Consider the following 22,983-nt stretch of genomic DNA (forward strand, 5'->3'; position numbering starts at 1 on the left):
TGGTGCAGAATGCCTAATGAGGAAACAGGTTCCCATTTGTGGAAGCCACCGGCGAACAGAGGAGGGATGTGAGAGCTTAGGTACTATTCACTGGCAGACATGGAGCTGTAAGATCTCTTTTGACTGTGGAACTGGAAGTGCTGGGTTGCCCGGCACTGTCATGGCCTCGAACAGGATTTAGGTCTTTAAGCTTCCACAGCCTGGCTCTGAGTCTAACAGTTCCAAAGGGTAATAATTTCTTCTCACAACTCACAGTAAAAGATAATTTTCAAAAAAAAGAGATAAAATCACGACTCTTATGCAGATATAAAATGAATACGTGTTAAATTTTATTTAACTCATTCATCCATGAGGGAAGCAGGCAGATGGCATAACCAGTTCAAAAGAAAATCTAAGAAACAGACACATTTATAGATCAAGACTATTGGCCTGAATGTGCAAATAGAGGCAAAACCAGCCTCTTCACGGTGGGGGAGGGCAGCCACTTGAACCTCTGTGGGACAGGACACGGCAGGATTTGCATGTCTCTAAGCAAGAGATATTTCCCATCGCTGTGAGTTATACAATTTAAAGAGTTATAAAATAGCTCCCATAGAATGAGAGTCAGATGACATGGAGGGGTGTACTATAGACAATCCAGAGTTTTCCCTTGAAGCACAATTTTTCCCTATACTCGTGATTGCTAGATTCAATAATACACTCCTTCTCCAATAAGGAGATCTCTTCTTCTTTGCTAGAGCCTATTTAAAATCCAGGTATTTTTCTCAACACTGTGAGTAAGGGTGAGCATAATAAAATCTAGAGCAGAGATATGATGCTTGAGAAAAGTACATCTAATTGTTAAAGGGAAAATCTCAAGGTTTAGGAGGAAGATCCTTCCTTGATAGGGGAAGGAGATGGTAAGAGAAAAGAAATAGGTGGCATTTCACAAACATTGTCACATTCTGTCCTCCCAATGAACCTGTGAATTAGACGAAGATATTTCTTCTTTTATAGATGACGAAGCTAGAGCCCAGAGTGATTAAATAGCCTACAGAGTTATACAAATAGTACAAAGCAGAGACAGGTTTTAAATCCAGTTCTAGCTCTGAAGTTTATGATTTTTCCCTTTATTCTATGCTGCACTGGTGAGGGATAATGTCAGGAGGCAGGGCAACAGTCAAGAAGTTTCCCGACCCCCACGTCAAACATGGCAGTTCAGTAGTAGTTTCAAAGGGCTATGTTGGGCTTCCCTGGTGGCTCAGTGGTTGAGAGTCCGCCTACCGATGCAGGGGACACGGGTTCATGCCCCGGTCCGGGAAGATCCCACATGTCGCGGAGTGGCTGGGCCCGTGAGCCATGGCCGCTGAGCCTGCGCGTCCGGGGCCTGTGCTCTGCAATGGGAGAGGCCACAGCCGTGAGAGGCCCGCGTACCGAAAAAAAAAAAAAAATGGGCCATGTTGTAATGCTGCTCATTGGTGACTGTCATGTTTTTGTCAGAATTTTATCATTCTTGCTGAGTGCTTTGCAAAGAGAGCAAACAGAACGCACTTTCTATTTCACAGGCTGAGATGAAATAATTGATTTAAATGAAGGACTTTTTCTTTTTTGTTTGTTTGTTTTTTTTTTTTTTTTGGCTGGGTTGGGTCTTCGCTGCTGCACACAGGCTTTCTCTAGTTGTGGAGAGCAGGGGCTACTCTTCGTTGCGGTGCGCGGGCTTCTCATTGCTGTGGCTTCTCTTGCTGCGGAGCACAGGCCCTAGGCACACAGGCTTCAATAGTTGCAGCACGTGGTCTCAGTAGTTGTGGCTCACAGGCTCAGTAGTTGTGGCGCACAGGCTTAGTTGCTCCGTGGCATGTGGGATCTTCCCAGACCAGGGCTTGAACCCGGGTCCCTGCATTGGCAGGTAGATTCTTAACCACTGCGCCACCAGGGAAGCCCAATGAAGGACTTTTTGAATGAACTCCTCTTTGAAGCTGAAGGGATGGAGGCAACTGATGCGGTTAAAATGCCTTGCATTGAAAGTTGCTCTGAAATAGAATGGAAATGCACAGATTTCTTGGCATGCCACTGGCATTTACTTACACAAAAAGGCTTATATTCTGATCAACAGTATTCACTGAGCATTTACTGAATGCCTACTATGTGCTTAGTCCTATATAGATGCCTTAGGAAACGCTACAGGGAATCGGATCTGAGCATACTGTCTAGAACATACTAGATAGAATTAGACAAATATGAAAAAAATTGACTATACTACAACACGGCAAGGATTATAGAGCTCTGGAAGTTCCAAGAAAGATGGCATTCAAGTAGGAAGAATCATGGGAAAATTCACTGTATATGTGTGTGAATTGCACCCACCAATTTCATTATTATAACCTCAAAACCAGCATAGTTCCCTCTTTAAAAATTACTAATGCAAAACAAATCTATTTTCAATTTGTCAGGCCCTAACAAGTTGATGAACTTGCTATTCATTTTGTAAAGTAGTAGAGGATTCAATTAACATGAGAGAAAGTCATCTTTAATCCTACTTTTGTTACTTGCTAAAATGAAAGGAAATATCATTTGGGTTCATGAGAAATTCTCAGATCTCTTCATTTCAAAACTAATTCCAAATGGCATTTAAAATTGTCTTCTTCTAAGGCTAAATGGGCCTTTATTTATTATCCACCCCAATCCCAAGATGGCAAGAATCGCACGTTTTCCAGCAATTCTCCATCTGATGACATTTGATTATAGCATAAATAGAAATATATGTAGATTACACTTACAAATTATTCCCAACATGAAGGTTTCCACTTAGTCTCTGAGATCTTTAAAATAGGAAATGAATCTTGTCACCACCAACAAAGAGCCCTAAATCTCCCAGAACATAAACTGCTCACTAAGGTCACTATGACTCTGCAAACAACAAAAAAGCAGCAGTTTGCTTGTATTAGAAAGAGGCTTAACAAAAATGCCCTCTCTGTGGTGCTTGGCTGGGCACACACTTTTTGTTTCATCTGACATTTCTTGCAGAATGAGTGAAGGGCTTTCCAGAAAATTGTTTCTGACTTGTGCTTAATGCCTGATTTTCTTATACTGTGTCCCACAATTCACCACCTAATTGTAAATGATAATTAGTACAAGACCACGCACATAATGGGTACTCAATAAATGTTTGCTGACTGAATGAATGACTGAAGAGATATAAGATGGAAATGCACAGAATTCAGCAAATGCCTGCAAAGAGGCACCAAATTTAATTTCTTGATGAACAAACCAAACAAAGGAGTACAAATTCCATAATACTGCCATTTACTCATCCAAAGTATGTTTAAATATTTTTAAAAATCCACATTCTTTGTTGAAATACATAAGAGAGATGACTTTCTTATCAGAAAGTCATATGACCAAAACTATTTGAACATGACCCTAGCATTTGTTTGACTAAGCAGAAGAATACTCTGAAGTGCATTTCATTGTTACATAACATGTAATCCTTGTTAAGTTGCCTTTCGACTCATCCAGCATTTTTACCTGCTATTTATAATTTAGTAGTTCTCAACCAGGAGTGATTTTTGTCACCCAGGGGGCATTTGGCAATGTCTGGACATGTTTTTGGTTGTCACAGCAGGGGCTGTGGGAGGTGGGGTGCTATCGGTATCTAGACTAGAGACCAAGGATGCCGCTCCACATCCTATAACTCAAAAGACAAACTCCCACAATAAAGAATGATCTGGCCCCAAATGCCAATAGTCCTTAGGTTGAGAAACCCTATTTTATTTTATATTTATTTATTTTTAAAATATTTATTTATTTATTTATGGCTGCCTTGGGTCTTCGTTGCTGTGCACGGGCTTTCTCTAGTTGCAGCAAGCGGGGGCTACTCTTCCTTGCGGTGCACGGGCTTCTCATTGTGGTGGCTTCTCTTGTTGCGGAGCACGGGCTCTAGGCGCACGGGCTTCAGTAGTTGCGGCACGCGGGCTCAGTAGTTGTGGCTCACGGGCTCTAGAGCGCAGGCTCAGTAGTTGTGGGATCTTCCTGGACCAGTGCTCGAACCCGTATTCCCTGCATTGGCAGGTGGATTCTTTTTTTTTTTTTTTTTTTGAGGTATGCGGGCCTCTCACTGTTGTGGCCTCTCCCGTTGCGGAGCACAGGCTCCAGATGCGCAGGCTCAGCGGCCATGGCTCACGGGCCCAGCCGCTCCACGGCATATGGGATCCTCCCGGACCGGGGCACGAACCTGTATCCCCTGCATCGGCAGGCGGACTCTCAACCACTGCGCCACCAGGGAGGCCCGGCAGGTGGATTCTTAACCACTGAGCCACCAGGGAAGTCCCTGAGAAACCCTATTTTAAATAAAGAAGCTAGCAGCAATGATCTCAAACCCATGGTGCTACGTGGTTGTCCAGACATGAAGAATGTTTATGCATAATTCCTGAAACCAAGAAAGTTATACAAGGTGGTTGGATCCTGCTAAAAATTTCTACAGAGCTGAGAAAAAGCAATTTATGGAGAGAAGAGAGGGGAAATTGGATGAGATGGGCATTATTTCAGGGAAAGCTTAGCACAGAAAAAGTTGGGAAATCTAAGTTGTAGTCTCAACATTTCAGTTTACTCTATATTAAAATGGGTCTAATGATGTACCTCCTTCAGAGGCATACTTTGACAATCCAATGAACTTGTAATAATGATAGTAATACTACTACTATTACTATAAGTAAGCTGCAATTTATTTTACTATCATGGGCTTTCCATACATTACTACCAGTTCTCACAATTAACATCAAGGCAACCATCATTATTCCCATTTTACAGAAGAATTAACAGATACAGAGAGTTTCTATAATCTGTTTAAAATTCACAGGTAATAATAAGCAGAGCTAGTGGCAAAAATAAGACGGACTGGTAGTTACCATACTGCAAATATATCTTTGAGTAGTATGACCCAAAGTCCAGGTTTCTCAGGACAGTACTGGTTTATGCTTGGCATTCTTGTGTCATTATTAATAGCACCCAGTTTCAGCTCGGTGCTTTGTGACCACCTAGAGGGGTGGGATAGGGAGGGTGGGAGGGAGGGAGACCCAAGAGGGAAGAGATATGGGAACATATGTATATGTATAACTGATTCATTTTGTTGTACAGCAGAAACTAACACACCACTGTAAAGCAATTATACTCCAATAAAGATGTTAAAAAAAGTGATCATCTTGCATAAGATAAGGGCCCCTGTCTTATCTCTTCTTTTTAAATCATGGAGAAATCCACAGTATGCAAAGACAGAAACTTGCCAGCATTCTCGAAGCCCTCTGACATGGATCTGAGCCGTGTGCACGTCTGTCCATTCACTCATCCTCGTGTGAGAGCAGCTGACAAGTGGCAGCCATTCGTGGGAAGGGCTCACAGAATCTGCCATTTGGTTCTCTGTATTCAAGCTACCTAAGTTGCTAATTCATTGCTTTGTCTGGCACTTCTATCATTTTATCAGCATGGCTGGTCCAAAGCAAATGGTTTGCTGCATCAGGCTGTGGGAATCAGTAAATATCCAACCTTTTTTACTTATCTGAATAGTTTGCCCTCTGCACAGACCTGGATGTCAGCAACTAAACTGAATGTAGTAGGACTGATAAAATCGTTTTGACCATGTGTCGGGCAGAAGAGTCAATAATATATAGCTCATTAGTGGTGAATTTTCAAGAAGATTTAAAAAAATGCAATGGGTTAGTTTCTGTGACCATTTCTAATTAATATCATGACATAAAAAAACAACAACTTCCTCCATTCTTTAGGATTAGATGCTTCAAATCACCCCTCACAAAGGGAGTACCACCATGAAAAGCCATTCCCTCCCTTTACAACCCTCTCATCCTCCAAGACTCTCTCTTTCATGGGCATCAAATCAAAGTACCATGCAACACAGGAAGCCATCACAAGAAACAGTGCTTCCCCATGTTCAAACAGCAAGTCTCTGACTGTTAACTATACATTTTCTTGATTTCTCTATGTGCTTTATTTTCTCCCTTTATCTCTTGAGCTAATGGTGAGAATCTTCCTGGAAGATAAAAATCTTCTTATTCCAAAAGAAATTTAATTTCTGTATAAATCAAGCACATATAGTTACTGTTCCATTCCCATCCAGGGGCCCCACACTCAATGAGTTGTGATACTCGAGGACTCATTAAATTATTTACAAGGAATAAAATGCAAAATCAAAATGTCATTCTTGTCTATTTGTAACAAGAGAGAAAAAATAATTTTCATCTTAGAACTCAAAGAATGTCCTCTGCTCTCAAGTCTTTTGCCCTAAAATGATGTTGGAAAACAACATAACTGAGGCAAAACTAATGAATAGTGACTAGTTGTTTTGGTGTAAACTCAAGATGAAATAGAAAAATCTCGGACTTATAACAAGTAAAGAAATTGACTGAATAATCAAAAACCTTCCAATAAAGTTCAGGACCAGATGGCTTCACTGGTGAATTCTTACAAACATGTAAGTAAGAATTAACACCAATCCTTCTCAAACTCTTCCAAGAAATAAAAGAGGAAAGAATACTTCCTAATGAGGTCAACATTACCTTGACACCAAAGGCAGATAAATACACCACAAGAAAATAAAATCACCGACAAATAACCTTTGTGGATATAGATGCAAAAATCCAAAACAAAATAGTATCAAGACAAATCCAACAGTGAAGTAAAAGGATTATACATCATGGCCAATAGAGATTTATCCCAGGAATGCAAAGGCCATCCAATATAATGAAATTGATCAAAGCAATACACTACATTAATAGAATGAAGGAAAGAAAACGTGATCATCTCATTTGATGCTGAAGAGGCAGGTGACAAAGTCCAACATCTTTTAACAGTAAAAAAGGAAAACCACTCAGAAAACTAGGAATAGAAGAGAATTTCTTCTACACAACAAAGAGCATTTATGAAAAATTCCCAGCTAACAACATAATTCAACTATATGCCTTCTACAAGAGGCATACTAAATGGTGAAAGACAAAGCTTTCTCCCTAAGATCAGGAACAAGACAAGGATGCCTGCTTCCACCACTGCTATTCAGCACTTTATTGGCAGTTTTTTCCAGAGCAGTTAGATAAGAAAAAGAAATAAAAGGCATCTAAATTTGAAAGGAAGAAGTAAAACTATCTCTATTTGCAGATGACACGGTCCTATACATTTAAAACCCCAAATAATCCAAAAGAAAACTGCTAGAGCTAATAAATGAATTCAGTAAAACTGCAGCATACAAGAGCAACACACAACAATCAGTTGTGTATCTATACAGCTGCAATAAACAATCTGAAGAGGAAGTGAAGAAAACAGTTCGATTTACAATAGCATCTAAAAGAATAAAATACGTAGGAATAAATTAAACCAAGGAGTGAAAGATTTGTACAAAGCAAATCACAAAACATGGCTGAAATAAATTAAAGACTTTAAAAAATGGAAAGACACACCATGTTCATGGGAAGAAATACTTAATATTGATAAGGTGTAAATACTATGCAAAGCAATCTATAATTCAATATGACTCCTATAAAAATTCCAACAGCCTTTTTTTTTGCAGAATTGAAAAAGCCAATCCTCAAACTCATATGAAATTGCAAGAGGCCCTGAATAGCCAAAACAATCTCGAAAGAGAAGAACAAAGTAGAAGGGTTCACAATTCCTGATTTCAAAAATTACAGCAAAGCTACAGTGATCAAAACACTGTGGTACTTACATCAGCATAAACATCAGTTCTATCCAATGGAATAGAACTGAGAGTCCATACATCTATAGCCAATTCATTTTGACAAGGGTAGCAAGTCCATTCAGTGAGGGAAATACCAGACGTCAACAAATGGGGCTGGGACACCTGGATTTCTACATGCAAAAGAATGAAATTGGACCTCTATCTCACATCATATATAAAAATTATCTCAAAATAAATCAACTGCTTAAATATAGGGCCTCAAGCCATAAATCTCTTAAAAGAAAACAGGAGTCAATTTTTATGACCATGGATTTGGCAAATGAATGTCTGTTTGTTTTTGATGACACCAAAGCATGAGCAACAAAAGAAAAAATAGGTAAGCTGGACTTCATCAAAACTAAAAACTTTGGGGTATCAAACGACATTACAAGGAAAGAGTAGAGACAATCTACAGAATGGGAGAAATATTTACAAATTACATGTCTGATAAGGGTTTAATATCCAGAATATAAAAAGAACTCCTGCAATTCAGCAACAGAAAGACAACCCACCCAATACAAAAATAGACTTTTCTCCAAAGAAGATAGCAAATAATCACATGAAAAGATGCTCAGTGTCATCAGTCGTTAGGGAAATGAAATTCAAAGCCACTTCACACCTACTAGGATACCAATTACCAAAAAATGGAAAGTAAGCATTGGTGAAGATGTGGAAAAATTAGAAGTCTTATACATTGCTTGTGGCAATGTAAAATGGTATAGCCAATGTGGAAAACAGCATGGCAGTTCCTTAAAAAGTTAAACATAGAATTACCATATGACCCAGCAATTTCACTCCTAGATATATACTCAAAAGGATTGAAAGCAGAAACTCAAATAATTCATTGCAGCATTACTGACAATAGCCAAAAGTTGAAAACAGCCCAAGTGTCCACCAACAGAAAAATTTTTTAAATGTAGTATACACATACAATGGATTATTACTGAGCCATAAAAAAGAAGTTCTGATACATGCTACAACACAGATGAACCCTGAAATCATTATGCTAAGTGAAAGAAGCCAGACACAAAGGACAAATATTGTATGATTCTACTTATATGAAATATCTTGAATAGACAAATTTATAAAGACACAAAGTAGTTTAAAAGTTGCCGGGGGGCTGGAGAGAGAGAAGTATGGGGCACTATTGCTTAATGGTTACAAAGTTTCTGTTTAAAGTGATGGAAAAGTTTTATAAATAGATAATGGTGATGGTTGCACAACTTTGGGTTTGACCTAAGAAGTTTTATTAATGGACTAGAGTTAACATTTCAAGGAACACTCATGAAAGGCTGAAACAAAGAAATGATTTTGATCTTGAAAGGGAGAAAAAATGGATCTGCAGGAACAAATCCCCCTTGTTAAAGTGCAGACCACTGCAGCAGGACTTGAATGGGGCCTGAGTTTCTGGGACCAACAAGGTCCCAGGTGGTGCTGATTCTGCTGATCTTCCAAGCCTGGTGTGAGTAGCAGGGGATAAAATAGATAGGATGCACTATTCACAGTGATCCTATTCCCTCTTACAGTGAATTTGATCAATTGATCCAAAACTGAAGATGTTAATGAGCAATAATCAATAACTCTATTATCCCTCTCAAGTAGCATAACTGTAATTTTACTTGGGTTACCAAAACAAATGCCTTACTCCAAAGAAGACAGTCTGAGAGAGATATTTAGCAACAAAGAGGATCAGTACGAGATGAGGCTTGTTATACCTTGTGCTGGGGGTCAGGGAGGGCAGCCATCTTTCCAAATCCCTGTGAAGTATTCTAAATATATTTTTTACTTCCATTTATACTTGAGTTATGGCAAGGTTGTTCTTTCTCATAAGAATAAGGAAAAAAATAAAGGAAGAGAGTGAGAAAGGAAGGAAAAGAGGGAGGGAGAGAGGGTAGATGGGAGAGAGGAGACAAGGAAGGAAGGGAGGGAGGGAGGGGAGGATAGGGATATGAGAGATTAGATGTCTACATAATCCTTCTTCCCAGTCAAATTCTCATCCAATTCACTTTGGAATATCTTTGCTGATAAACCAATTAGATGAGGTTAACTAGTGTTAACTCTTTCTACAGTTTATAGAACACATTCATTCGCTGGTGATCACATCTAAGAATGTGTTCTTGTTAATTAGAACACCTTAGCAGATTACTGGGCTAAAACACAGAGGGAAGGTTGTGCTGGCACATGTCAGGATAACTCTTAAAAGTGAAAAACAATTCTGTCATTCAACCCGAAGAACTTGCAGGCATATTCCCATATTTAGGTAACTTCTAAACTTAGAATGAGTCTATTCGCCTCAGGCATTTTATCCCTGTAGTTTAAAAAGGTGTCCCTAAAGTTAAGCAGTTTCTGCCTCTTACAAACTCTGTGACCTTGGGAAAATTAATGAATTTCCTTTATGCCTCAGTTTCCTCATCCATAAAATGGGGGACATGGAAGCATGTAATTACTGAAGAATGAAATAAGGCACTCATTGGCATGCAGCGAGGTTTTAATGTATGTAGGCTCTTATTATATGCATGTGCTAATCCCTTATCAAAAAAAGTCACTTTTTTTCTTTCCAAGGTTTTATATCCAAATGCAAATGAACCTTAAGGCAATGCCCAAGATTGAAGCGATCAGATGTAAAGGATTAAATTATCCCAGAAATGTATAAACCAATGGGAAATACCATGGTTGTCAGGTCAGAGGATATTATGCAATGAATCCAGTGCAGCAAAGTGGTTTAAAGTTTAGGTTTTTGGAATCAGAATGATGAGACATTGAGTCTCAGCTTCTCTAATTACTGTGGCATGACTTTAAGCAAGTCAACCTCTCTAACCCCCAGTTTCCTCATCTGAAAATATTTATTGGAGCAGTAAAACAATTCCTCTTTTGTGAGGATTAAACTAGGTAATTTTTTAAACGTGCTTAGTACAGTGTGTCAATATGTGGTGGCTTAAAAAATATTTTGAATTCTAGAAATATACTCACACTGTCATTTACTGGGAAGGTTAGAAACAGATATACGATGGTAGGACGCAGCCTTCTAATTGGTTTCAAGCCAGGTGGGGAGGCCAGACAATCAGATAATGTACAGTACAAGACAAACTACATTTGGATTTTCAAATTCTTCCTGTTAAGATGACATTTCTCTCTTTCCTGTTTCTTTTCCCACATCATTCATTTTCTGTCTTGCATATAAAAATTCATGGAAGTTTTCCATCCTGAATTGGACCATCTAAAAGGACATATTTTCTTGTGAAGAGGGGGAAAAAAAGCAAAGATACACAATTTCTCATGACGTGCCTCTACCTTGTCTAATTTATTTCTTATTAGCAGAAGAATATATTTGTTATAGAATAAAATTCTATGGCCAAGAAAGAGACTTTTTGTTTTTTGTTTTGCTTTGTTTTGTTTTGAGTAACCAAAACAGAAAAACAAAATCAAGCAGAGTAGGAAGTGACCATGGAGAAGAAATCAATTTGGCAGATGCTGAATAACACAGGGATGAACTAAAAGATGGAATATTTCAAAGATGCAGGCTGAAAATGTTTTGGTAATATGGTGGTGCCTATGATTCCATGCCTGCAAACACTTCTTAAAAAATAAACACTTTTTTTTCATTAATAACAGAAAAGTTAGTTATGTTAAAAAGAAAAACAGCTCAATACATCTCTTTTACCCAAACTCCTTGCTCCTTCTTTTACCAAAAGTCCTTGCCTGGGGGGTACCTTAGCTGTTGAGCCCTTTTCCTTTCCTCACTTTGAGAACTCAACGTTGACTTGTAGAAGTAAAAACATGGCGCTCAAGTGTGGCCACAGCTGTGTTTTACTACCAGCCTTTGAGGGAGGCCTCAAGTCAAACTCCTCCTCATTCAGATCCTACCAGCTTGTTGGGTACTGAGCCAACTGAGGTGTAGCTTGCACCAGGTTGCTGAGCCTTTGTCAAGTGAAAAGAGACAAATTTCCACAGGGGAAAGCAGTGAGTGAATAGACAGTTCATGGCAGTATGAACCACTTCTTATCTCAGAAAGCATTATGGGGAAACTACATGAGGGCAATAAAGATATTGCTCAGCATAACTTGAAACTGGAAGTCATCAGGAAGTGATTTATCTGTTGTCAAAGGGCAAAGAGTCTGTGGCCATACCCCTTGAACACGCCTGATTATACCTGATCTCTGAAGCTAAGCAGAGTCAGGCCTGGTTAGTGCTTGGATGAGACACAAAGGGCAAGAGGAAAGAGAGTTAGTCCCTCCGTCTCTGGAGGAAAAAGTAGGCACTTTGTTCATAGCACATCTAGGATTAATAAATCTTTCTTTACAGTATATTTACTGAGGCAACAATCTGGACTTTAAGTGACACTGCTGTGTTTGGTTCTTAAAATGAGCTAATTTTCTTTGATTTTGTGTTTCTGTGCATCATTTTTCATTGGGGGGGGGTCACAGGATATAAAGAAGAAATTGGGTAAATTCAGAGGTATCAAGAGAATCAAACTAGATCCACTGATTTAAAGGGTATCTCATGAAAGGAGGTGGATATTCCTGACCCATCCACAGTTCAAAACGCAGCTCCATTTGAACTCATAAACGTGGGCTAGTTCATCACCATGGGCGCCTACTGTTGACATCTACAATGTTGATGAGCCTAAGGTCAAAGAAAGCCACCCACCCAAAAGGCAATTTTGATAGCAACTATTGACAGTGAATTCCGTTTAAGAGTCTTCAGCTTATATTTTCCAAACCCAAACCTCTTCAGGGTAAGTTATCATTGCAGAACTGGCATTATTGGAAATGCTGGTGGGAACGCTATCACTGTTAACCTCTCTGGGTAAAAATTTTTTTTCTTTTGCAATCTCACCATCATTTTAATTTTGTTTACATCTCTAGTCATTTGCACAGATGTTGATGGAGCTGTATTTTTGCTTCAATGTCTATTGCAACATTCTTATTGCGTTCTGCAGGTCCTCCAGTAAACGTTACTTGCAATATTTTTATCAACAGTTTTGGATCAGTCACAGAAACCACCATGGTAAGTGCTACAACGCCACTGGCAAGAGCAAAACGTGACTTGATTATGCCATGAACACAACCTGTCAAATTTTCTATTTATTGTTCAACTTGCAGGGCCTCCTGTAAATGTTACCTGCAACATATTTATCAACAGCTTTGGGTCAATAGCAGAAACTACAATGGTGAGTGGGACTGAGCACTGAAGCCATCGTGTGAAGGAATGGGATATGTGATCAAAGAGTACTGTTGTATATTTGTAGGACATTTACTGAGTGCCAATTTCCAAGTTCATTCACCTCTAGAAAACAATTATTTATTTAAAATTCAATCATCTTTTATCCATCATGCCAGAGAAATTTTGGAAACACGTGATGTTCGGTTAGATTTAGGTAGAATTATCAGTATTAAGCATGGTTTATAGTTAAGGATATTTAAATATTTGCATCTCCAATGTTTCAGAAATACAAATTTCAAAGTTTGGGAGATATTTTTCATATAATAGGAAGTTTTAACATAATCAAGCCTCAGACATGCTACATTTAAGACAGGGGTTCCCAACCCCCCGGCCTCGCACTGTTACCGGTCTGAGTCCTGTTAGGAACCGGGCCGCACAGCAGGAGGTGAGTGGCGGGCTAGCAAGCGAAGCTTCATCTGCCGCTCCCCATCGCCCGCATTACCACCTGAACCACCCAACCATCCCCCTCCCCCCCACCCCACCCCCGGTCCATGGAAAAATTGTCTTCTAGGAAACTGGTCCCTGGCACCAAAAAGGTTGGGGACCACTGATTTAAGATATACGCCAAGGAGCTGACCTTACAATGAACACACACACACACACACACACACACACACACAATTTGGTGGCAATAGAAAGTTGTTCCAAGTCCAAATCAATTACATCACATGCATGGCTTTTCGAAAAAAAAAAAAAACCCATAAACATAAAAAACTAATAAAAACCCATCACACTCTAATTACAGACATGTTTCACATACATGAAAAAGATCTCAGATACTGTAAAATCCACCAAGATTCCTTATCAATGTCAAGATGGTGTTGTTGCCTGTGACACAGCCTATTAGATCAGTAGGCTTATAGTGCTAGGCTACTGTGTGGAGATTACATTTTGGGTAAAACATTTTCTTGGCCCCCATACAATTTAAGTCCTAAGTCAATTGGCTGGTTCAAATTTTCAGTACTATGTAAAGTATACAGCCATATTATTGGATGAGATTGAAATAAACTATAGTTGAGCTTGACTATACTACTATGGTGGCCGATGTCCTAGAAACACTCAAGAAGTGAAATAATGAGCATAATGCCATTGAGAAGTAAAAAATAGTGTTCCCCTGTGTTTATGAATTCTCTCTTTTAGGCTACCAGGATTGTGTTTAACAAATTACTGTACTTTTTGGTGTCCTTGATGTTAGAATAATTTACCTCTTATCACTCCTCTCCAATGGCAAGTCAGACATAATGCAACTCCACTACACATTTTAATATTGTTCTGACACAGCATTGTCCAGAAACGAGACTTTTGGGGCTTTGACAGTATGTAGTGCATTAAGAATTTTACCCAACCAGGATAGGGTTGACTCATAAGAAAAGCTGAACATGGAAAGAAGACTCCAACTCTGTACTTGGCATTCAGTTTCTGTCTCTCCCCTCCTGGTTTTATCCTGGTAACAGAGGGGCAAATCTTCCAGCCGCCCAAATCACTATCACCAGCTTTACACGATGGCATTCAATGACAATATTTGCACGACCTAACGCTGATTGCATTAATTAGACCCTTAAATTGCTTTGATTAAATCTCCTCATTGCATTTTACCCTCAATCAAAAATGTAAATGTGCACCTTTTCGGTGTTCATTAATGCAAGAAAAAGCATTTAAGGAGATGAAAATGGAAACGATGGATATCCTTGTTTTCCTGTGCCTTTAAGAGCTACTGAAGGTGTTTAATAAATGGGCTGCTTAGGTGCTTCTTGGCCACTTATTAAGGTGTCCTTTGTCATGTTTCCTATGCGAAAATTTGGAAATCATTGTCCAAATGTAATATCAACGGCCTGTATATTCTGCTGTATGAGACGTACTGAATCGCATGATCAGAAGAATGATGTGTATTGTGCTTCTTTTATTTTATTTCTTGGCTTCTGATGTAATGACAAACTGAATTTGGCTTTTAAAAAATATCTTTTATTTTCTTCAATTATGGCTTTTGTGTGAAACTAAAAAAAAAATGTTTTTTGAAACTCCACCATGCTTAAATCAAAGAATAAACCATGTCATGTAGGGTAGGGACAGGCAAACATTTTTCTCTAAAAAGCCAGACAGTAAATACTTAAGACTTTGAGGACCAGACAGTCTCTGTCACAACTACTTAATTCTGCCCTTTTGGCATAAAAGCAGCCATAAACAATAGTAAGCAAATGGGTGTGGCTGTACTCCAAAAAAAAACTACTTATAAACACAGGCTATGGCCAAATTTGGCCCACAGGCCATAGGTTGCCAACTCTGGGATCTAAGTCATCACTATTTAAAATGGACATTATTCAGGGGCTCATAGGAACATGAGAATTGCTCCACCTTGAAAAGGTCTTACTTTCCCAGACCCCTTAGGCCCTGCCTGGGGATCTACCTGATGTACCCACAGAGTGTCATCACAGCCTGAGCTTCCCTTACCAAAACCCTGAGATTCTACCATCCACGAATATTCTCACAAAATGTGACTCCAAAAAATGGTCAAAAAAGTTAAACAGAAACAGATTCTTCCTTGAACTGTCTTTAGTTGGAGTCAAGACATCAGGCCCTTAGGTTTTATACACAGTAATATATGTAGTCATTGAGGATGCTGATTAGTGCTATGGGCGGGATAATAGTTTTGCTTTCTCTATGTTTTCTGGAATGATTTTTTTTCCAAGAATGTCTCAGAATTTTGAGTTTCTGAGCATGTTGATTTCCCTCTCTTCCCTCATGTCCCACTCTTATCCCACGACCCTTGATAGCATTATTGAAGAATTTAGTTTGGATGTTTGTTTCTAAATAAGAGGCAATAATTATCTGTTTTAAGAATGTGATATGACTTTCTTTTGGTTCTATCCAGTCTGCCCTCTTATGTTTGATGAAATCCCACTAAATTACTGTTGGTACTAACTGCCCACAAAGATTAGGCTCACTTACAGACACAGTATTGCCTCTTACTCCTTTGGTATGTTAGTGTTTAAAGACTGTGCTCACAGGACAATATATTTGTGTTATTCTAAGGAATATTTTTATGAATCATGATCATGCACATTATTTCAAAATATGTACCTCTGTCCATTAAGAGTCACAGGGATCTGGTGATGTTCATTCCTAGCTGACCCTGTGTTAAAAGTATTCAGTGGAACAATTTTTTTTTTCTTATGATTCCAAAAGACTCAGAAGACCAGTAAGGGATGTATGATGAGACAGGTTACCTTTCGGTTTTGGAACGTCAGTTTACCACTTCCTTTTCTTTCTTTCCCCTTTTCCTTTAGCTAGTGATGGCAAGTGAATTTACAGGGTGAGGAGTGTATTTGCAACCGCCTCCTTCCTACTATAAAGGCATAGTTTGGGAATATCGATAATGTCAGTAAAGGTCAAGAGTATTTGCATGCCATCTGCATACAGCTGTCCCCAAGGTTGGGCCATCAGAAAATGGAGAAGAGATAGTCTCCTCAAAGCTTCCAAATGACTGCCTGGAAGGATGTGGGTGAATAGAGTGTGATTTGGACCTATGGGTGCTGGAACACTCCCCATGCTACAGCAGCAGACTCAGACCCTTTCCTCATTTAATATTGAGAGACTGCAATAGGGGGAAGTGGGTAGAAAGAGCTGAAAGTGTACAAAACATGTCCACTTGGAGAGCATCTCCAGAATATGATTCCAGCTCCCCAAACTCTTCCCCAAATTCCACATGCTCTGCTGGTTACAGCTACAGGGTGAAGAGTTGTTTTATCTCCGATCTGACATCACTTTCCTAAAGAACTGGATAAGGTGTAGACAGCCCCTTAGGAGAATGCAGGCTACGCTGTAACTGCTGGAATGACATTACAGGCTCCCTTTCATTCTATAGGTGCATAAGCAACTCATAAGGAGATGCTAACTTACCAGGCAGCTACATTCCTTATTTCTGAATTTTTAAGGGAGAACCAAGAATCTACCTAACATTTTGTTAATCTGAGATATAAGGTGTCCTTGGTCTCTAAATTAACAATGCAATGTTAAAACCTGGATTCATCATAAAGCAACTGCCCCCCCTCCCATAATTTCAAATTCAAAGCTAACTTCCCATATTCAAAGCTAGCACAGACTCAAGATGATGAAAACTTCACTGCAGTGTAGCTAGAAGTTAAAACTAAAGTGCCATATAGGTCTGTGGGAAATCCACAAAGCGTATCTTTGTCTATAATAAATTTATAACATAACTGGATTGAAAAATATATACCTATAAAAATAAAAAGAGAGCAGTAGTAAAGTTTAATAACAATATTTATGAGACACAGTGGCAATCTCTATGTACAAATGCTACACTAAATATAATAGTAACAAAATAATTCAATTTAAGGAAACAATCTTTGTGGCAATGGGCATAGAATTAGAAGGTACCAAGAAAAGTAAAACTTTAGAAATTCTAAATTTGATATGAAATAACAGTATGGAATATAGGTACTTGTATAACTGTGCTAAGAATATAATAAAGATTCTATGACTTACACATAGCTTTTGAAAAAATAAAAGATACGTGTATGTATTTACACACATACACATGTGCACACATACACATATATATATACACACATATATATATAATATATATACATACACACATACTTTTTAATTTGAATGTTTCCATTACCTAATCTAGTACCCAGAGAGTCAATCATAGGAAAACAAATTTTAATACAAGGAAATACATCATTTATTTGAAGTAGAATCTGTCTCCGGAGAGAGAAGGCAGTATAAAAGAAAATTCAATCTACACTTAAGCATGTCTCTTAACATTTACTTCTTTAATATTTCATTAAACCTAGAAGCAAAAATAAAGACAAAGAAAGGCTACAGAGCAATATAACTATCTCCTGTGGTTTGGAATATCCTGAGAGAATAAACCTATCTGTAAACAAACAGAGGTGATGCATAGATAAATCATGTGTCAAGTTTGTACCCTACATTGAAAATGATAGTGAACTGAAAGAATTACAGAGGCACAGCCCCGGAAGATCTTTTCTTTGGCTATCTACTTCTCTATATCCTTGGGTGTCCTTTTCTATTCTTAAAGGTTTTAAGGGTTGCCATTTATTTTGGAATAACGTATAGCATCATGAACAAAATTATGGAAAATTTTAATTCCTATACATTATAAAGAACAAACACTCCCAAAATATCTAATAAAAGTCTTGTTTCATATAACTCCTGTCATTGTGGAGCAAAATGTATTTTCTCCTCTAACTTTTCCACTTTTTCTTGCTTACAAATAGGCTAATTAATTTATTTTAAATTAACTGTTAGAGGGCTTCTCTGGTGGCGCAGTGGTTGAGAGTCCGCCTGCCGACACAGGGGACACGGGTTCGTGCCCCAGTCCGGGAAGATCCCACATGCCGCAGAGCGGCTGGGCCCGTGAGCCATGGCCGCTGAGCCTGCGCGTCCGGAGCCTGTGCTCCGCAACGGGAGAGGCCACAGCAGTGAGAGGCCCGAGTACAGCAAAAAAAAATAATAATAATAATTAAATTAACTGTTAGATATTTAATGGTTCTATTGTGATAAGATAGATTCAGTGCTCTTTTTAAAGTTCTGATATTGGGAGAACCTATTTTATTATTTTAAATATATAAAATTCAAAATAGAAAAGCAGGAAACACTGGAGAAGAATACTTGTGGGAAAGACTTTTTAAAAAGATGTATTAATACATTAGCTGGGACATTTTATATTGAGATTTTTTTAAAAAAGGTCAATGTTTTCATATTGCATGTCACTAATGTAATATTCTCTAGAGTCTCTCAAAATGCATCTTTAAATCATTCTCAGGTTCAAAGGAGGACTGCGACGATGTTGTCCTGGTGATTCTGCTGCCCAGTGCTCGCTATCTGGCGTCTCATGGCCTCTCCCATTCTATGTTTCCTTCCTGGTGGGGGGCCTCAATGGCCTCCCAATGGCCTAAGAAATTTAACCCATTCACCTCTGTTATTTCCAGCTGTGATTACTTCTTATACTTAGAGTTTTCTACCTCCAGAATTGGCTAAGAGATGACATCCTCTTCTTTCCTACTGAAACAAGCTCATAGACCCCCACACACAAAATTTTATGAAGGATAATTGGTTCCCACCCTAAGGGAAATAGCAGGGGTAGATGTCACACAGTGGAGACACTGCATTTTCTTCCTTCAGGAAACCTTAAGAAAATCTCACAGTTGATCTAGCCAGTGCCTATTTATATGCAAATTGGACTATTATATTTTCAATAGCCCCTGTTTTGATTTTCTACAAATCACACATTCCCACTCTTTACTCACACAAAACTCCAAAGGTTCCAGTCACTCCTGTTGCCAATGAAACACTGAACTGGTAATCTCTTTCCAGTTACTACCCTCTGGTCCCTTTGGACAATCCCCAAAATGCAAACTATGTGATGGGGAGAACTTTGAGGCTCTGCCATTCTCTTGGCTCACTCATGGAAGGAGGGGGCAGCCAGTGAGCAAACAGAATGGGATAGAAGCCTGGCTGGCCTCACAACAGCACCCTCTTAGGTCTGGAAATTTGCTGTGCAAGCCTGGTATAATCCCAAATAAAAGTCAGCTGATAAAATTTTCCAAGTCAGAAAGTCCTTATGTTGTACAACAAAGAAACATACAGTTATTTCTTTTAAGATTTCAGCTTTTCCTAATAAGCTGGGTTCTGATGACTGATTTTCAGAAGTTAGTAACTACTTGATTATTAGCATTCTTTAAATCCACAGTGGGCACTCTAAGAACTGCCACTTCCAAAATACTCTATCAGCCTGAACATCAGGATGGCTGTATTTGGGGGGGAAAGTCATGGGAATTTGGAGAGTTTAGTAATAAGCAGAAGGAACTGGATTTGAGGCTCTCTTCCATACACCCTGATCTTTATAACTTACTTACAGATTTTCTTTCGGCTCTAAAGGGATTAACCAAAACCTACCAACCCGAGGTGGTCTCCATTGTACCTTATAAAGTAACCAACCATCTGAGTTTTGCCTAGGACTGAGTGAGTTCCCTGAAAGTTTCATTTTTACCTGAGGCTAAAATGGGAAAGTTCTCAGGCAAATCAAGGACATGTTGGTCACTGTTAGAGAAAAGTAAACAATGACTCAAAATCCAGGTGCCCAAACAAAGGTCTGGAGACAAAGCAAATGAAGGTGAAAAGGGTAAAGGAAAGAGTAAGATGGGATGAGTATATATCACCCTAAATGACCACAGTGGCAGATGTGGACCACTGTTAGCTCTGAACCATAGTCCTGCTTGACTAGGGAATACTGTTGAAGCCTTTATTGCGTCTGCTCTGTCAAGCGAAGCAACAGTTTCCATGAACCTAAAGACCTTTGAGTAGAAATCCTCTGAAGATAAGTTACTGTCCCAAGCTGATTCATTAGCACAGAAATTCCCATGCCAAGTGGGAATGACAGGGTGTACCTGAGGCTCCCACAGGGAGGAACACCTTTATCAAAAGGTGCTCAGATTAGGAAAACATGAAAAAGATTTCTGTTTTGATGAAGCATCCAGTTGACTACTGTAGATACAACCCATTCAGAGAAATGATAAAATATTTAAGAATTTCAAAAGTAAGTAGCTGTAAGGGAATTATCCTGTCAACATGAACCATCTTAATATTTATGTTGATGAATTTTAAAAATATTGCCCCACCATGCCAGAGTTTTATGATAAGATTTCTACTACCAAAATTACAGAGTGGGTTTTCTTCTGCCCAGAGCATCTGAGCAGATTGAAAATAGAGATCATGTCATTTCTGATTTGGAAAATGAATCGGTTTTATTTGACAATCTGCCATCACAGACTGACTCCTATACTTATCATTACCTTTTCTACAGCAAAATCAGATTGAGTTAGTATTATTTCCTCCCAGAACGATTAAGTGAAACAAAAATTCAGTCAGCTCAATTTGTTCCATTAGTGTTCTGGTTTGGTCAGGTCTTCTTTCCTTCTTGCCTCTGTTCCCACTCCTAATAGAATTGAGTGGTTTATTTTGACCAAGATATACACAGCTGGGTTTACTCAGATACCAACACTGCATGCATCGAATCAGGCGGAAGAGTGAGGGGAAAATATGCCAGAGTGGGCAAGAAGTAACGCTTACGCATGGCGTTTCTGTAGGACTACCGAGTGAATATTTTTCTGAGACAACAGTGGAATGATTCACGGCTGGCTTATAGCGAGTACCCTGATGATTCTCTGGACTTGGACCCATCGATGCTGGACTCCATTTGGAAACCAGATTTGTTCTTTGCCAATGAGAAGGGGGCCAACTTCCACGATGTCACCACCGACAACAAGTTGCTTCGCATTTCAAAAAATGGCAAAGTGCTCTACAGTATCAGGTAAGCTTCCTTTGGCTGCCCCCTACTCCCTTCTCCATTTTTCTCCTGACCTAGAGCTGCATGATTCTGCAGGGCAAGATGTATATGAATATTATCCTTTGTGGTCTCTTGTTTATTATTTAAACTTAAAGTTAGTGAGAGTGCCAGTGGTTCCCATGGTCTCAGAAGTGTAATTCTCCATAACCAAAATATATTTGGTAGGATGGTGGGTAGGTGATGGTATCATATAAATATCTGCACAAATATGTTTTTATTTATTTGTTTATTTTATTTATTTATTTTTGGCTGCATTGGGTCTTCGGTGCTGTGCACGGGCTTTCTCTAGTTGCGGTGAGCGGGGGGTACTCTTCTTTGCGGTGTGCGGACTTCTCATTGTGGTGGCTTCTCTTGTTGCAAAGCACAGGCTCTAGCTGCGCAGGCTCAGTAGTTGTGGCTTGCGGGCTCCAGAGCGCAGGCTCAGTAGTTGTGGCTCACGGGTTTAGCTGCTCCATGGCATGTGGGATCTTCCCGGACCAGGATCAAACCTGTGTCCCTTGCATTGGCAGGCAGATTCTCAATCATTGCGCCACCAGGGAAGCCCCACAAATATGTTTTTGATTGGTTCAATAAAGGAAGTGCAGGCCCTTTAGTTCAATTACCACTGAGCATAACATACAAATTCTCATTTCAAATAATTATGCCATTCTATAGCATTTAAACACACACACACACACACACACACACACACACACAAAGATTCAATGGCTCAGTATCGTCACTAACAGCATACTTTGAGCTCAGTGAATGGAAAACTGGTTCTAATCCCAGATCTACTTCTAACTAAACATGTGATCTTGATCTGTTAACATTTCTTGGGCTTGAGCTTGGGATAGAAAATTTCTCAGATGCATTTTTGCTTTTTTATTCAAATATGATCTTCTCCAGAATATGTATCACCCTATAATCAAAATAATCACTCCCTTTTTGGAACTCTAATAACAGCTTCTCTGTGAATCTGTAAGTCTCTGATTTCTTCCTACCCCATATTTTGGCTACTTCTGTACACACATATAGCACAAGAACATAGACTTTTGGAATCAGACAAACCTAGAAGTAAACTGAAGCTTTGCCACTTACTAAGTTACATAAGCTATAACCTTCAGTTACCTTAATTGGAAAATGGGAAACACCATATTTATCTTAGAGTATTCTTGTGAGAATGAATTATATACAGCAGAGGTCACCAAATATTTTCTGTAAAGGGCAGATGGAAAGTATTTTAGCTTTGCCAGTCAGACTGTCTCAACTCTGTCAGAGCTACTCAACTCTGCCATTATAGCACAAAACAGCCATAAACAATACTCAAACAATTAGGTGTGGCCATGTTTCAATAAAACTTTATTTACAAAAACAGGTGGTGGACTAGATTTAGCTCTTTGGCCATAGTTTGCCAACCCCTGATATAGAGTAAATAAAAATACTTGCCACAGTTCATGACACAGAGTATGTTCTCAATAAATGAAATGATGGCTGTTTGCATTTTTCAGAGGAGTTTTTTTTTTTTTTTTTTTTTTTTGCGCGGTACGCGGGCCTCTTACTGTTGTGGCCTCTCCCATTGCGGAGCACGGGCTCCGGACGCACAGGCCCAGCAGCCATGGCTCACGGGCCCAGCCGCTGAGCAGCACGTGGGATCCTCCCGGAC

General features: G+C 39.2%; 1 protein-coding gene across 2 annotated transcripts in view; it reads left to right on the forward strand.

Moving 5' to 3' along the window:
- GLRA2 (glycine receptor alpha 2) overlaps window positions 1–22,983 on the forward strand; it is a gene marked incomplete at both ends in the record, with an annotated part of 179,726 nt that overhangs the window by 23,754 nt on the left and 132,989 nt on the right. The window contains 2 exons of one of the 2 annotated variants that reach the window (XM_082610713.1): window positions 12,820–12,887; window positions 21,079–21,302. In XM_082610713.1, coding sequence (XP_082466839.1) covers window positions 12,820–12,887; window positions 21,079–21,302 — 292 coding nt within the window. Of the gene's footprint in view, window positions 1–12,656; window positions 12,725–12,819; window positions 12,888–21,078; window positions 21,303–22,983 lie in introns of both variants that reach the window. The other variant, XM_082610712.1, reaches the window with a different exon arrangement.

This window comes from Mesoplodon mirus (assembly GCF_964341445.2).
Source record: "Mesoplodon mirus genome assembly, chromosome: X".
In the NCBI taxonomy this organism is placed as follows: domain Eukaryota; kingdom Metazoa; phylum Chordata; class Mammalia; order Artiodactyla; family Ziphiidae; genus Mesoplodon; species Mesoplodon mirus.